The sequence below is a fragment of the Myxine glutinosa genome, chromosome 5, assembly GCF_964187855.1.
Source record: "Myxine glutinosa chromosome 5, kmMyxGlut1.1, whole genome shotgun sequence".
In the NCBI taxonomy this organism is placed as follows: domain Eukaryota; kingdom Metazoa; phylum Chordata; class Myxini; order Myxiniformes; family Myxinidae; genus Myxine; species Myxine glutinosa.
The window spans coordinates 93,107,937-93,125,833 of record NC_136265.1 but is presented as its reverse complement, the minus strand read 5'-3'; the positions used below and the strand labels follow the sequence as shown (position 1 = coordinate 93,125,833).

Sequence of the window (17,897 nt, the reverse complement as noted above, 5' to 3'; positions counted from 1 at the left end):
GAAGCTGAAATTTTGGCACAGTAGTGAGCAAGTCCTTTGTCAAAAACGGAATTTTTTTTTTTTGATTAATCAATAAATTGAGGAGTTATTTAATTATTAGCGATTAATTAAGTACTTATTTAATTAATCAAATTTCCTTTCTCTTCTGAGCATTAACTCAGGCACCTTTTGAGTTAGGAAGCTGATATTTGGACATGCCAATGACCAGGTGATTTGGCTGCTAAGGATATTTTTGATTTATTAATTAATCAATTAATCGATTAATTATTTAATTATTCGATTCATGACAAAAAGAATTTTTTTTTTAAGTTACAGATTCTGATGAAATAGTGGTAGTTTATGTGTTCTCTGACCAAATTGATTAATAATTTAATTTTTTTATGATTATTATTTATTTATTTTCATTATTAATCATTTATTTATTTTCTTTCTCATTTGGCCAATATCTCAGGCACCTTTTGAGCTGGGAAGCTAATATTTGGACATGAGTGACCAAGTGATGTGGCTATCAAGGATATTTTTGATTTATTGATTAATCATTTCATCTATTAATTATTTATTGATTAATCGATTAATTATTTATTGAGTAATCAATTAATTATTTAATTTTTTATAAATGACTGATTTAATTAAATTTCTAAAAGATACATCTTCGGATGAAGCACTAGTGGTTTAGTTATGTGATTAGCCAATTGATGAAAATATTTTGTGATAATCTTTTATTGATTTTAATTATACAATTAATCAATCAATTAGTGTACACCTCTCCCTCCCAATGCAGCCTCAATGAGCTGCACTGCGGTATTGCCGGGCGCCTGAGGCGCCCCGGCAATGCCGCGCTGCAGCATATTTAATTATTTGGCATGGGGCGGTGTACTTTGAATGTATCTGTACTTGTTTGCTTTCTTGTTTGTTTGTTTGGTTGTCCGGGCGATATCTCAGCCATCCTTTGAGCTAGGAAGCTGAAATTTTGGCACAATAGTGAGCAAATCCTTTGTCAAAAACGATATTTTTAGTTTTTTGATTAATCAATTAATTGAGGAGTTATTTAATTATTAGCGATTAATTAAGTACTTATCTAATTAATCAAATTTCCTTTCTCTTCTGACCATTAACTCAGGCACCTTTTGAGTTCGGAAGCTGATATTTGGACATGCCAATGACTAGGTGATTTGGCTGCAAAGGCTATTTTTGATTTATTAATTAATCAATTAAGCAATTCATCGATAAATTATTTAATTATTCGATTAATGACTAAATTTGTTTTGTTTTTTTTAGTTACACCTTATGATGAAATGGTGGTGGTTTATGTGTTCTATGACCGAATTGATTAATGATTTAATTTTTTAATGATTATTATTTAGTTATTTCCATTATTAATCTTTTATTTTATTTTCTTTCTCATTTGGCCAATATCTCAGGGACCTTTTGAGCTCGGAAGCTAATATTTGGACATGAGTGACCAAGTGATGTGGCTATCAAGGATATTTTTGATTTATTGATTAATCAATTAATCGATTAATTATTTAATTATTCGATTAATTACTAAAAAATATATATATATACATTTCAGTTGCAGATTCTGATGAAATGGTGGTGGTTTTATGTGTTCTGTGACCGAATTGATTAATAATTTAATTTTTTCATGATTATTATTTATTTATTTTCATTATTAATCATTTATTTATTTTCTTTCTCATTTGGCCAATATCTCAGGCACCTTTTGAGCTGGGAAGCTAATATTTGGACATGACAGTGACCAAGTGATGTGGCTATCAAGGATATTTTTGATTTATTGATTAATCATTTAATCGATTAATTATTTATTGATTAATCGATCAATTATTTATTGATTAATCAATTAATTATTTAATTTATATTAATGACACATTTAATTACATTTCTAAAAGATCCATCTTCGGATGAAGCACTAGTGGTTTAGTTATGCTATTAGCCAATTGATTAAGAAAATATTTTGTGATAATCTTTTATTGATTTTAATTGTACACCGCACCTTTCCTATGCCATCTCCAAGCATTGCAAATCGTCATTGCTGGGCACCGAAGGGGGCTCGGCAGTGACGCACACTGAAAGGGAGTACTCAGTTTTCACTCTGTTTGTTTGTTGTACACTGCACCTTTCCTATGCCATCTCCAGGCATTGCAAATCGTCATTGCCGGGCACCGAAGGAGGCTCGGCAGTGACGCACACTGAAAGGGAGTACTCAGTTTTCACTCTGGTTGTTTGTTTGTTTTCTTTCTTGTTTTCTTGGTTGTCCGGACGATATCTCAGCCATCCTTTGAGCCAGGAAGCTGAAATTTTGGCACAATAGTGAGCAAATCCTTTGTCAAAAACGGCATTTTTTGTTTTTTGATTAATCAATTCATTGAGGAGTTATTTAATTATTAGCGATAAATTAAGTACTTATTTAATTAATCAAATTTCCTTTCTCTTCTGACCATTAACTCAGGCACCTTTTGAGTTAGGAAGCTGATATTTGGACGTGCCAATGACCAGGTGATTTGGCTGCAAAGGCTATTTTTGATTTATTAATTAATCAATTAATCGATTAATGATTTAATTATTCGATTAATGACTAAAAAATTTTTTTTTAAGTTACCAATTCTTATGAAATGGTGGTGGTTTATGTGTTCTATGACCGAATTGATTAATAATTTAATTTTTTAATGATTATTTTTTATTTATTTTCATTATTAATCATTTATTTTCTTTCTCATTTGGCCAATATCTCAGGCACCTTTTGAGCTCGGAAGCTAATATTTGGACATGAGTGACCAAGTGATGTGGCTATCAAGGATATTTTTGATTTATTGGTTAATCATTTAATCGATTAATTATTTATTGATTAATCGATTAATTATTTATTGATCAATCAATTAATTATTTAATTTATATTAATGACATATTTAATTACATTTCTAAAAGATACATCTTCGGATGAAGCACTAGTGGTTTAGTTATGCTATTAGCCAATTGATTAAGAAAATATTTTGTGATAATCTTTTATTGATTTTAATTATGCAATTAATCAATCAATTAGTGTCCACCTCTCCCTCCCAATGCAGCCTCAATGAGCTGCACTGCGGTATTGCCGGGCGCCAGAGGCCATTATGCGCATGCAGTCTCAGGCACGAATGCCCCGGCAATGCCGCGCTGTAGGATATTTAATTATTTGCCATGGGGGCGGTGTACTTTGAATGTATCTGTACATGTTTTTGTTTTTTTTTACATGTCACGTGATGTTGTATTTCCAGGTGGGTCCATTGAATCTGCAAGGGAGACTGCACCTACTTTTATGAACAGTGTAGACCCAGGCCCACAGGACTCGCCAACTGAAGCAAACAAGACTTTTTACAAACACAACAAAACGAAAAATGAATTGTTTGCACGTAAAAATGTTCACCACGTTCACAAAGGAGACAATGATGAACGCCCATACAAATGTATAAGTTGTGGAAAATCTTTTAAACATTCATGCACCCTTATAAGGCACATGAAAATTCACAATGGTGAACGCCCATACAAATGCACAAGTTGTGGAAAAGCTTTTAATCAGTCACACAGCTTGAAAATACACATGACAATTCACAATGGTGAACGCCTATACAAATGCACGAGTTGTGGAAAAGCTTTTAATCGGTCACACAGCTTGAAAATACACATGACAATTCACAATGATGAACGCCCATACAAATGCACAAGTTGTGGAAAATCTTTTAATCTGTCATCCAGCCTTAAAAGACACATGAGAATTCACAATGATGAACGCCCATACAAATGCACAAGTTGTGGAAAATCTTTCAAACATTCATCCCATCTTAAAAGGCACATGATAATTCACAATGGGGAACGCCCACACAAATGCACAAGTCGTGGAAAATCTTTTAATCGATCATCCAGCCTTAAATCACACATACAATTTCACAATGATGAACGCCCATACAAATGCACAAGTTGTGGAAAATCTTTTAAACATTCATGCACCCTTATAAGGCACATGAAAATTCACAATGGTGAACGCCCATACAAATGCACAAGTTGTGGAAAATCTTTTAAACATTCATCCCACCTTAAAAGGCACATGCAAATTCACAATGGTGAACGCCCATACAAATGCACAAGTTGTGGAAAATCTTTTAATCGATCATCCAGCCTTAAATCACACATGAAAATTCACAATGGTGAACGCCCATACAAATGCACAATTTGTGGAAAATCTTTTAATCAATCATCCAGCCTTAAATCACACATGATAATTCACAATGGTGAACGCCCATACGAATGCACAAGTTGTGGAAAATCTTTTAATCAATCATCCAGCCTTAAATCACACATGATAATTCACAATGGTGAACGCCCATACAAATGCACAATTTGTGGAAAATCTTTTAATCGATCATCCAGCCTTAAATCACACATGCAAATTCACAATGGGGAACGCCCATACGAATGCACAAGTTGTGGAAAATCTTTTAATCAATCATCCACCCTTAAAAGGCACGTGATAATTCACAATGGTGAACGCCCATACGAATGCACAAGTTGTGGAAAATCTTTTAAACATTCATCCCACCTTAAACAACACATGAGAATTCACAATGGTGAACGCCCATACAAATGCACAAGTTGTGGAAAATCTTTTAATCAATCATCCCACCTTAAACAACACATGAGAATTCACAATGGTGAACGCCCATACAAATGCACAAGTTGTGGGAAATCTTTTAATCGATCATCCAGCCTTAAATCACACATGATAATTCACAATGATGAACGCCCATACAAATGCACAAGTTGTGGAAAATCTTTTAAACATTCATCCACCCTTAAACAACACATGAGAATTCACAACAGAGAATGACTGTACAAATGCACAGTTTGTAAAGAATCATTCAATCGGTCATGCCACCTGAGAAAACATGTGGAAATCACAATGGAGAACAAGGAGATTACCAATAAAGAGAATGTTCATGCAAATGCAAAATTTGTGTAAAATCCTTCATCAAATCATGTGAGCTCATGATACACTTTTTATTTTACCATTTTATACGTAGCCAAGTCTCGTGGAAGAGATTGAGGCCGACTAGAGATTGAGGCCGACTAGGACCAACAATGGGTGTGGGGAGGAATGAGATGCAGGTGGGCAAGATGGATAAGAAGGGAGATAAATTTATGAATCGGGAATAGGACTGGGACCCGAACACCATTTGCAAAAAGTCTTTCATTCAATCATCCTGCTTTAAAACACACGAGCACCTTACCTGGAGGATGTTTGTGTCACCTGCTTACATTGACACACACACACACACACACACACACACACACACACACCTGTGGCCAATGACGTTTTTACTGAATAAACTAACACATGCAATTCTGACAACTTCTCAACTGCCCCCTCCCCACTGAAAGTCTTCCCCCCACAAAGACTTACCCTCCTCCTTCCAACTCTGTCCCTTTTTTGCTTTTTCTTCCCCCAACACAAGGTCCTCTCACTACCAGCCCTAACGCATCAATCCCCTCCCCCACTTCAAGCCTTCGACCCCCTCCACACCACAACTCCACAATCCTCCCTTCCAAATCTGTCCAATCTTTCCTCTCTCTCCCTCCCTTCTTCCCTCTCCCGCTCATAAAAGCAAAATGGGCATTCCCACACCGAAACAGCGGAATTTTTAACACGTTCCGCTCCTCCGTCATGCTCACTGACTTCATAAAAGTCCGTCCCAGTCGCCTGTCCAACTCACAATTTTGAGAGAAAATAGCTGAAAATAATAGCAAGGACCTGTGTAACCTCTGTGGTAAAAACGCTGTTTGAGAGAATGCCACATAGTTGTTTGGGCGGTGTATAAACAACAGAACACTGTCTGAATCACTGAGGGCTATCTTCACAATGCCCTTGTGAACCATGTTCTGTTCTCTGATAGTTGCATTATTTAATTAGTTTTAAATTGAATTATTTTGTGCACACATATCTTTACAATGGTATTCAAGCTTAAGTTTTCCCAAAAAGATTCACATACTCATTTCAATTTATGAATTAGAACGGCACTCTTCTCCATGATGACGTCGACTGATATGCCTCCGCCCACATTATTACATCATTATAATCCTTGTATCATGTTTGATTTAAATTCATTCAGCTGTGCCCAAGTCAGCACATTTTTACCTGACATGACCTCTGACCTTTGGCCTTTGACCTCGGGCCCCCCAAAATCTAATCAGTTGATCTTTACATCATCACACATCTGTACCCAGTTTGAATTAGATCCCTTTTGCCATTCTCAAATTATAGACCTATTACAGACTTTGACCTTTAATCTTTGACCCCTTCAACCCAAAATCTAATCGGTTAATCTTTCCATCATAATACATACCTGTACCAAGTTTGAATTGTATCAATTCAGCCATTCTCGTGTTATAGCCTTATTACAGACTTTGACCTCTTGACCACCTTTAACCACCATCTAACACAACAAGGAGGCCTAGAAACAGAACAGAATGGATGCAAGAGAGGATGTTACGGTACAAGAGACCACCTATTACTAAACGAGGCCATAATCAAAAATTGCAGCACGATAAGAAACAAATTGTCCACAGCATGGATGGACTGTAAAAAAGCTTTTGACAGTATCCCACATTTATGGATGATAAAATGCATGCAAATGCACAAGATGAATCCCAAATAATCAAGCTGTTTGAGAAAGCTATGGATCTATGGAAGATGACACTAAACCTTCAGCACTCAGAAGGAAAGATTGAAATACCAAGAGTAAAGATATGACGCAGGATCTTCCAGGAGACGGCCTTCTCCTCTCCTGTTTTGCCTGGTCCTGGACCCACTAAGTAACCTCATGAATGAGCAAGGACAGGAATACACCATAACATCCAATAAAAGAACATCCAGAGAAACAAGAAAGGTGCTGCATCTGCTATATATGGATGATTTAAACCTCTTTCCACTGAACAACGAAAAATTGGCAGAACAACTGAAATTTGTGAAACGGTTCTCCGACTACATCCAAATGAAATTTGGCCTCGTTAAGTGTCCGAAGTGCACATTCGCACAACAAAAACGGACACCAAAAAATCGACCTAAATACGACAATACAAGATTTCGACAACAAAGCTGGGGAAGAGTAAACTGGCCAAATGCGGATATCAAAACAAGGAAACTCCTCACTATCCACAAAATGTTCTACAAAAATCAGTGTATCCCAAAGATGTACCTGCCCAGGAAAGAAGGACGTGGTGGAGTGATGGAACTCAATCAAGTGCACAGTGCGACGACTATAGGATTAGCAGAGTATGTGAAAAGCTCAACAGACTACTGAATACAATTTGTACATAACCATGAACACAAGAAGCCAGAAAAGGTATCTCTCACTCACCTTGCAAAAGACTTCCACAAACAGGGGCAATTGGAAGATGTCACACACCAAACTGAAATGGCAATGAATACAGCCCCAATGATTGCAAAAAATACAAGATGAAATATCAGCAGATACACGACATGACCAAAAGTATGCGGACACCCCTTCTGGATTCAGCTATTTCAGCTACTCACATTGCTGACAGGTATATATAATCAAGCACACAGCTATGCAATCTCCATAGACAAACGTTGGCAGTAGAATGGGCCGTACTGAAGAGCTCAGTGACGTTCAACGTGGCACCGTCATAGGATGCCACCTTTCCAACAATTAAGTTCGTCAAATTTCTGCCCTGCTCGAGCTGCCATGGTCAACTGTAAGTGCTGTTATTGTGACGTGGAAACATCTTGGAGCAACAACTCAGCCGTGAAGTGGTAGGCCACACAAGTTCACAGAACGGGACCGCCGAGTGCTGAAGCGCGAAGTGGAAAGATCGTCTATCCCCGGTTGCAACACATTACCGAGTTCCAAACTGCCTCTGGAAGCAACGTCAGCACAACAACTGTTCGTCGGGAGCTTTATGAAATGGGCTTCCATGGCCGAGCAGCCGTTCACAAGCCTAATATCACCATGAGCAATGCCAAGCATCGGCTGGAGTGGGTAAAGCTCACCACCATTGCACTGGAGTAGTGGATACACATTTTCTGTCCCGATGAGTCACGCTTCACCATCTTGCAGTCAGACGTACGAATCTGGGATTGACAGATGCCAGGAGAACGCTGCCTGCCTGAATGCATCGTGCCAACTGTAAAGTTTGGTGGAGGAGGAATAATGGTCTGGGGCTGTTCTTCATGGTTCGGGCTGGGCCCCTCAGTTCAAGTGAAGGGAGCTCTTAACGCCACAGCACACAATGACATTCTCGACGATTGTGTGCTTCCAATTTTTTTGGCAACAGTTTGTGGAAGTCCTTTTCCTGCTTCAGCATGGCGATGCCCCCTTGCACAAAGCGAGGTCCATACAGAACTTATTTGTCGAGATCAATGTGGAAGAACTTGAGTGGCCTGCACAGAGCCCTGACCTCAACCCCATCGAAACCTTTGGGATGATTTGGAATGCGGACCAGGCGTAATCTCCCAACATCAGTGCCCGACCTCACTCATGCTCTTGTGGCTGAATGGAAGCAAATCCCCGCAGCAATGTTCCAACATCTCGTGGAAAGCCTTCCCAGAAGAGTGGAGGCTGTTATAGCAGCAAAGGGGGGGACCAACTCCATATTAATGCCCATGATTTTGGAATGAGATGTGTGATGTTCGGGTGTCCACATACTTTGGTCATGTTGTGTATATAGTGACAACTGGGAGAAAGACAAAAGAGCAGGGAAATATAAAAAAGAGTTGGACATATTGGGGATAGACAGAGAAGGATCACTGGAATGGCTCAGAAGAGGCCAACTCAACTGGGAATGTGAACGAATCATTTATTAATGCCCAAGACCAAGGACACTACACCAATGGATTTAAAAATATGGCAGGACTGAGTAAATCGGACAAGTTTAGGTTCTGCAAGGAAGAAAAATAAAGCACGAACCACCTCCTATCGGGATGTAAAAAAAAAAAACTTGTGAGAGATTCTGTACATCCAAAGGTATGACAAGGTGTGTAGTGTAATCCACTGGCACATCTGCAGAAATTTCAATATCCCAGTTCCACAAAACTTGGAAACATGAACCAAAAGCAATCGTTGAAAACAAGGATATAATGCTCACATATGACCTGATGATTAATCAAGCGTGAACATAGAAAACAAAGCATTGCGACTGGACATAGAACTCAGGAACAAAAAGGAAAGGACCGTATAGCTGATTGAGATATCAGTACCCAGCGATTTTGGCCTAAATAATGCAGAAATCAAGAAAATAACCAAATACAAAGACCTCAAGAATGAAGTGAAAAGATCCTGGAAGCTGAACAGCGCCAACATTGTACCAGTGATAATTTGGGCAACGGGAATGATAAAGAAGAACCTTGCAGAGATCTTAAAAAACATCCCTGGACCATTACCACAAACAAACTACAGTAGGAGGCTGTAAGGGGCTCAGTGATGATGCTAAAAAGATCCCTTGGAACTAAACTCAGAACAACACAACTTGGCTTGGAGGACTCAGTTCCTCCTTCTAATACCCAATTTATGGAGACAATAACCAACGACACACATATACAGCCTGTTATTATTAAGCAATGTATATTTTCGGTCGGTCTGTGGGTAAAAACAAGTTTAGTGTAAACCCGATGAGTTTTGAACAACTTACGGCTTTTAAGGACAACGTGGGTATTTATGGGTCAGATGATCTTAAGTGTTCTTCAGGCCTTCGCTTGTTCATTCTCACTCTGATTTCGGTTTTGGTGGTTGCTGGAGTGGATGAACACTGGATTCCAACAAACTTGGTGGAAATCCGATAAATTTTGATTAACTTATAAACGAAGAATTTAATGTGGGAAATGATGACCATTACAACGTTAACTACAACCCTCTCTTCCACTCTCCCCTCCTCCATCCTTTACTCCCTCTCTCCTCCCCTTCCCATTCCTCACTCAACCTTCCCTTCCACTCCCCTTCCCCTTCCTCAACCACCCGGTCGCCCACCTTCAACTCCCCTCCTTTTCTCCCTTCTCCTTCCTCTCCCCTTCCTTCCCTCCCCTTCTCTCCCTTCTCCCCTTCCTTTCTCTTCCCCTGCTGCCCTTCCGATAATTCCGTCCCACAATACATGGCGGCAAAACAACTGCGAAGCCACGTGTTTTGATTTTGACTTTTGATCTGTACGAAACTGTTCCTGATCCGGAAGTAAACACAATCGTGGGTTTGGCAGAAACAGTTGGTTTGATAATATCTCGATACAATCATGATTTTGATTTTCCACCCCAACGACGCCGCTTGTATCCGTACTGAGGTGGGTGGGAGGTTTCATATATTCCTCAATACAATAATTGTTATTTTGATTTACGATCTACCCTCAAGCCCTCATCGAGGCCAGGCCTTAAATAAAAGAGCTGCATTGATAGGAAAGTGAAGAAAGAGAATAGTCTAAGTTTTTGAAGAAAGGAAAAATGCTTTTTGCAAAGGGGGAAGCCTATGTTTGGAATTTACATGGGAAAGTAAAGAGTTCCAGAGTTTGGCAATGGAGGGAAAGAAACATCATAATGGCCCACCCTTGAGTTACCAATGGCCACACAATAATCATGTGATGCAGTGGCTTGTCAAGTATTCCGTGGTCTCACTAATAGTGGAGGTCCACAAACAGTACGTTCTTTTTTTTGTATACTGAATCGAGGCTCGTGAAACAGCTAACATTTACTTCACAAACAAATCAACCAGACAAACAAAATACCCAAAAAGAGGGAGCGGAAGACGAGATGGGGAGAGAAGGGGAAGCACACAAACACAACATTTGAGAGCAGGGAGATGTGTGGGAGGGAGAGGGCTTGGGGGGAGGAGGCGTGGGAAGGGGGGGGGGGTGGGAGAAGTATAAAACACAAGGACTTCCAGGACAGAAGTTGGTATTTCAAAAAAGTGGAATTGGGGTGAAATTAGTGGGCATAGAAAAGATCAAGCTTTTGGATGGGGGAAGATAAGAGATGGTGGTGAACAGCTGTTTTAAAGACCTGTAGGGTGGAGTGGGATTGAAGAGAGTGAGGGAGTTTGTTCCAGAGGCGGGAGAAAAGAGGAGTGAAGGTGAGCAGAGAGTCTTGATTTTGGCAGTTTAACCATAAGAGGGTTGCAGGCAGATCTTGTGCGACCTGTAGGAATATTTGCGGGGCAGAGCCCAGAGAGAGCTGGGGGGGCAAGGCCAGAGAGGAGTCTGTAGAAGACAGAAAGACCACCAACCTGCCTGCGGTGAGTGAGTGAGAGGCCCTTGGATTTAGCTTCATCGCGGGAGATTCCAATGATTCTGAATGCTTTGCTTTCAACCGTGTTATGGAGCAGAGTAAGGATTTCCGGGAGGCAAAACGCTTGCTCACATTCGTTGATGTTTTGATTCACTGCAGTAGTGATAACCTCCTGGTTCTATCAGTGGATGCTTCTTCATATGGAGTTGGGCCTGCACTATCTCACATCATGGAGGACGGCAGTCAACAACCAATCACGTTTGCGTCGAGAACACTTCAGCTGGCAGAACGTAATTTTGTGATATGAAACTGTGGATATTGTGGAAGTGTAACTCATTGGTTGGGACTGGTAACGGAGCAGGTAGTCGCAGGTGGTTCGTAAGAATGTCAGGAATGTATCTCGGAACATGGAACCTGGGAGTCCTTTTGTTTTACCTTGTCACAGCCCCGGGCTAGAGCACATTCCTAGGCTTTCACTATTGTGAAGCAAATGTAGCATTGAAGGAATTCCCAGCAGGGGGGAGCGAGCTGGTGCCGGTGAGGCGACCGAGTAAGATTAGCGCAGAGAGGATTAAGATTTCTGTGACCATAAAACGTGAACAACGTCCTAGGAAGAACAGTCTTGTCATCAGAAGCTCTGACGAACGGAACGAGGACAGCGCAGAGAACCAGCCAAAGAAGACCGGCCAAAGGAGAAGAACCAACGACTTGAATTACCAAATTCGTTATTGTATTGTAGTTCCTTATTATATTGAAACAAGTGATCCATAAATTATAATAAATCCTTACTTTGTAAAACTGTCTCAGTCATTGGAGTCTCCTGAGTCCTTTAACATTCCCGGACAACTTGGTGGCTACCGTACGGGGATCGAGTGGACATCGACAGGATCTTGGATCTTAAAAAGGTAAGCGTGGCTTCCTGTCCGACCTCGTCGTTTTTCCAATCCACTAGCTGTTTTATTTGCCAACTTCTCCATAGCCAATGCCATGTGCCTAAGTTCTCGCCCTGCCTTCCAGGTTCCATAAAATGGAAATATTACCATTCCAATCCATTCCCCCATGCTAATGGTTCTTTTCTGCCTAGAATGCAGGATATGCTTTGGTGACTTTGTTAACAAACGCATGTGTGGAAGCACAAACCCCAGGAAACATGTTCCGAACCATCCCGATGGAAGATACGGATATGCCTTGTGTCCACATATAAAATATGTATTATTATATGTCCATGTCGTATCTGTTGTCCAAGTTCCTTCCCAATACAAAGATATTGTTGCGAATATGGAATTTGGCCTCCATATCCGCTTGTAAATATTCCCCTATTTCCCCAATACTCCCCAACTATCCCCAATCCCCCATTCCCTAGTCCCATTGTCTGTAAACAACACTCTGTAGAACCGACCTTCCCCTTTTTCCCCCATTAAATGTCGTGCCCAGGCCCACCGCATCTCACGTAGACAACTTTCGGACATCTTGCTAGTTATTCTTAGTCTATGTCAGTTAAGGACTCGTTTCCCTTAATTCTGACTCTTCGTTGCACCAGAATGTGATTATATGGCACCAGTAGTGAGTTTAGGACCTTTCCCATACCTCCTCCCATCTTCTTCCCCAAACAACAACAACAACAACTACAGCTACAACAACAACTACAACAACAGAGGGGCACGGCGCTGCGCGGGGGAGTGTGCGTCCTCACCCCGGCTCGGTTAGCCGCCATTGACAATGCGCTCCGGACCATGCGCTCCACGGGGTTACCACGAAAGGGCTGGCTGTCAGCTCCTCGTCAAGGGCGGAGCCTGGTAAACCCCCCGCACCCAATAATAAGGGCGGACAGATTCCATCTGGGCGGAGCTAACGAGCCGAGGGCATGTCACTCCCTGCCGGATATACGCAGCGACTTGCCGGACGTGACGTCAGATGCGCCCCCAGCTTGGAGAAAGAACGTTGCCTTCCGAGCGCTGTGACCTCCCTGCATCTCTGGACCGGACCGAGTCGATTCTGCCTTGAGCCAAGAGTGCACCTTGAGCCATCGACTGCCTGCCTTTCCTTGCCATCAATCCCCGTGTGAGTCAGCCTTTTGTCCCGTTTATCTGTCGTCTGTTGGGGTTAATATAAGTGTGTCTAAGTGCCTGTCTTTCTATGATGTCCCTCTTGTAGTTGTAATCTAACCTTCCGAACGAATATAACCTCCTCCGGAGGTCTTGAGAACCGTATCCCTGGTGTCGTGTCCTTTGAATCCCAGCCGTGTGTCATTTTCCTCAATTGACCTAGCGTAGCGCGACTAGTCAACGTTCGAGTATAATCGGGTAACTTGTGCGGACACGACGGCCATTCCGCTCGGCCCACCTTAACATCAAAGTCGTGTCTGTAACAATTGGTGTCGAGGAGTGGAATTCGAACCCGGGACTAAATTTATTAGGCCCAAATTTGTAGTAGAATCGATTCGGAGCGCGTTTCCCGCGCGTTAGTAGGCCCAAATTTGTAGTAGAATCGATTCGGAGCGCGTTTCCCGCGCGTTGTTAGGCCCAAACCTTGGGAGGTAGAATCGATCCGGAGCGCGTTTACTGCGCTCGACGAAATTATAACGGCGAAATTTGATTTTGTTATACGGAAATAAAAACCCGAATTTTGAAAGTCGCGCTATGGCAGACCAAGACAGCTGGGGTCCGGTAGTGGAGAGTGAGGCAGGGTCGGTCCAGGACCAAATTGAGGGACGCGAGGAGAGCGAAGCAACGAGGGTAGCAAACGCACAAAATGGCGCCTCGCTGGTCACCGCGCCCGCGACCGTGGCAGCGCCCCCGGTGGATTTGAACTTGTTTTTCATACAAATGAAGGCCCTTATGGCCCAGAATAGCGAGGAAATGAGGGAGGAAATGAGGGCTCAGAGTGAGCGAATGGGAAACCAATTGGGGGTAATGGGAAACCAAATGGGGGTAATGAGGGACGAAGCGAGGGGTACTGGTGAGAAGGTAGACAAAAATTTTGAGGGGTTAGACAATGGGATAAAAGAGGTGAGAAATGGGCTAATGGGGGTAGAAAACAGAATGGCCGCTCAAGAGAATCAAATGGAAGGGATGCAAAAGGGGTTAGAGGGGGTAGAAAATAGAATGGCTGCCCAGGAGAATCAGATAGAGGGAGTGAAAAATGGGTTAGAGGGGTTAGAAAACAGAATGGAAGGCAAATTGAGGGACATGAGGGACCAAGCGGAAAGGGAAGTTAACCAAATGGGGCAGCAGATATAGGGGGTCAGAATGGGGGTAGAAACCAAACTGGATGCTCACAGGGAGGAGATGGAGCAGATGAGGGTGGCATCTGGGCAGGAGATGCAAGTGATGGGAGCGGAGATCAGAAGAGGAGTGCGCGAGGAGGTGAGGCACTGTAAGGAGCACATGGAGAAGGAGGTGAGAAAGGGGACTGTAAAGTTACAAGGGGGCATAGAGGACCTGACGCAGGAGGTGGAACAGCTGACGGAGGGACAAAAAGGACTAACGGAGCAGGTTCAAAGGAACACTGCGGTATTAGGAGGGTTAAAAGCGACGCAGAAAGAACTAAAAGATGACTTGGTGGCGACGAAGAGGGAATGTCAGATGGTACGTGAGGGACTGACAACGAGGTTGGACGAGGTGATAGAGGTAATGGAGACGACGGACCGGCAGGTGAGGACGCACATGGAAACGGTCAAGGTAGCCTTAGAGGATGAGCTTGAGGAGATGTACCGGGGAATAAAAGAGGTGAAGCACAAATTAGAAGAAGTGGAAGAAGGGATGAGCGAAATTAAGAAGCGACGGAGAGGGGATAAGAAAGAGATAAAAGAGGAGATGAAAGAATTGGTCCAAAGTCTGTGTTTGGATCGTGATGATGTGCTCATTAACCGGATGAGGGATTCGCAGGTGACGGAGGAGAAGCGAAGAGGAAGAGGACCCGGTGTAAGTGGTGACCAATATGGTCGTGCGTATGATGCGCCAGGGGATTTAAGGAGCTTGGGGGTCGAGATGGACCCCGGTGTTCGTGAGAGGCCGTGGGTGAAGTGTGCGACAGGTCTGGTGTGCGAAAAAGGAGGTGTGCAAGAAAGTCCGACTCTGGGGTGTGTGAGGAAAAAGTGCGTGCCAAGGAGTGAGGGTGCTGGCGAGAGTGAGTCGGTCGTAGCGCGTGTGCGAGGGAGCACGTGGAAGCGCGGTGTGGTGAGTGTTACAGAGGGTGTAATGGGAGAGTGTGCGCGAGAAAGGTGTGTGACGGACAGGTGCATGAGGAAAGAGTGCGCTGTCAGAAGTAAGGAAGAGTGTCCACCTGTGGTGAGTGTTACAGAGGGTGTAACGGGAGAGTGTGCGCGAGAAAGGTGTGTGACGGACAGGTGCACGAGGAAAGAGTGCGCTGTCAAGAGTAAGGGTGAGTGCGCTGTCAAGAATGGAGGTGAGAGTAGTGAGAGTGACAAGGAGAGTGAGTTGGTTGTGACAGGTGAGCGAGGATGTACACCTGGGATGGAAGGATGCACACCTGGAATGGTAGAGCGTGAGTGGGAATGCACGCTGGAGTTGGTGGTGAGGCACGTGGTTGGGTGTGCGAATGAGGGCACACCTGTGATTGTCACAGAGGAGGTGACCGAGGAGGGGGCGCGAAGCGGTGTATTGGTGAGGTGTGCGAGCAACGAATGTGTGCCAAAGTGTTCGGTGGTCAGGTGTGTGACCAAGGCTGTGAGTGGAATGGGTGTACCTGGGTGTGTAAGGAAAGGTACGAGGAGCATGGGCACGGCTGGAGGTGTGAGCAAGGAACGGGCTGCGGGGTGTAAGCGTCCAGGTGAAGCATCGACGTTAGACGGGGTGGAGTTTAGAACGACTTATAGCCGAATCGGGCCCTCGGTGCGTGCTGGGCCTCGCTTTGAACGGCCGCGTCCGTGCTCCACTAGGCGGAGCGGGCAGCCCGATAGAAAGGGTCGTCATGGCGACCACTTTTTGTTGAGGCAGTCCGGCAGGTCGAGATCGGGACATTGGATGGCTCCACGCCGAGATGGTGCGTGGGATCTCGGCCCGGGTAAGCCCCCGTCCCTGCACCGAGTGCCGGACGCATCCAGCCGCTGGCACAAAACAACCAGCATCCATTGCTTGGCTTTACGAAGCCGGGCTTTGGACAGGAATTGGCGCACCGAGAGGCATTATTGAGTAGACTGGGTGATGAGGTTAGTGTTTTGGACCCAAAATTAGAGAAAAACAAAATTGATGATTGGCAAGGGATTGGCAGTAGTGATTGGCAGATGATGAGTAGGATTGGCCAAATTTTTAATTTGTTGAAATTTGATGTGCAAAATTGGTAGTGAGCGATGGGCCCGGTGGGTAAGGGGGGCATCCCTGCCACCCTTCCCATGTGGGGCAAATGCGCAATAGATTATGGGGTGTATGGCAGTGAAAACTAGCCCGGGTGGGTTAGGCTATATTGATAGGGCCCTAGAAGATGACATTAGGTGACGTTAAGATTAGTTAGTGACTGATACCTGTAGTGGGGACGCAGGTAGATTAGTATGGATGATAATGACGAGGGAGCGCAATAGTTTAAAGGGACGACTGGGAAGCGCAAGTTTCAGAAGGGAGTAGTTAGCTGAGATGATGCCGTGTGTGTGAGAATTGAACAGGTGTGATTGCACAGGTGTGCAACTGGACAGGTGTGTGGAACAGTGTGTGAGTAGTGAGTGTGTGGATCAGCGCGAATGCGCTTGGGGAGAGAAGGGTGCAGGTGGCACCAGGTGTGAGAGCACAGGTGTGCAAGTACAGGTGTGTGGAGAGAGTTGGAGTAAGTGGTACGGAGTGGTGTGCATGGTGCGAAGGTGTGGATGGGGGAAGAGTGGACCCCTTTCACGAGTACCCGGGGCGGGTAGTGTAAGTGTTAGGTAGAGGGTACAGGTAAATTGTGGTTGGATATTGGCATTTGTGGTGCGGGTGACAGAATGGTATTGTGGATGGGTGCATTAGTGTCGTGGAAATGGCTGGGCGTGTAGCCTGTTAGTGTGTGTAGTTGGTTGGGCACTCCACCACTGTGAGGATGTCGGCCAGGTGAGGCCGCAGGTGGGCTCTGGGAGCCGGTAGTTGTGAGTGGGTGCCTGAGGATCCCGGGTGTGGATCGGGTAGCCCAGTGCCAGAGAGGGCACCGAGTGTGGAGAGTGCCAGAGGGCCTTCCCCAGGTAGTTAGGTTAGGGTGAGGAGCAGGTAAGCTCGGAGGCAACTGCAGTGGTGGAGGTGTGCAGGTGGGTAGACCCACTGGGAGAGGTACACGCCACAGCCCAGAAATTGTGCAAGGGCACCGGGAGATGAATCGGGGGAGTGAGACCCCAAATTGAAAAGCACCACAGTTTGGCCAATGGGAATTGGTTTTTAGAACCCATAGTGTAAGAGGGCCAATGGTTTGGCCGGAGAAAGACCCCGGGTAGTGTAAAGTTGTTAAAGTCATTTAGGAAATAGTTAGGATTGATGAACCTGTCGCACCATACGCAGCCACTTACCTGTGGTGATGATGATGACTCCACACCTGTGTTTTCTTTGTTTTGTGCAGAAATGAGAATTGCTGTGAGGATTTGTGAGACGCATCACGACGTGGATGAGACATTGGGGTGATTCCATCTCTCCCTCCCTAGGAGGGA

The 17,897-nt window shown here is 43.8% G+C and overlaps 1 protein-coding gene across 3 annotated transcripts in view; it reads left to right on the top strand.

Annotated features, from left to right (window-relative positions):
- The window catches only part of LOC137427334 (uncharacterized), a 359,992-nt gene that overhangs the window by 149,556 nt on the left and 192,539 nt on the right, over positions 1–17,897 (top strand). For 2 of the 3 annotated variants that reach the window (XM_078777116.1, XM_078777117.1), the window contains one exon: positions 3,276–5,005. The exons of the other annotated variant lie outside the window; for it this stretch is intronic. In XM_078777116.1, coding sequence (XP_078633242.1) covers positions 3,276–4,882 — 1,607 coding nt within the window. In that variant the 3' untranslated portion in view covers positions 4,883–5,005. Of the gene's footprint in view, positions 1–3,275; positions 5,006–17,897 lie in introns of those variants that run through there. 3 annotated transcript variants of the gene reach the window in all.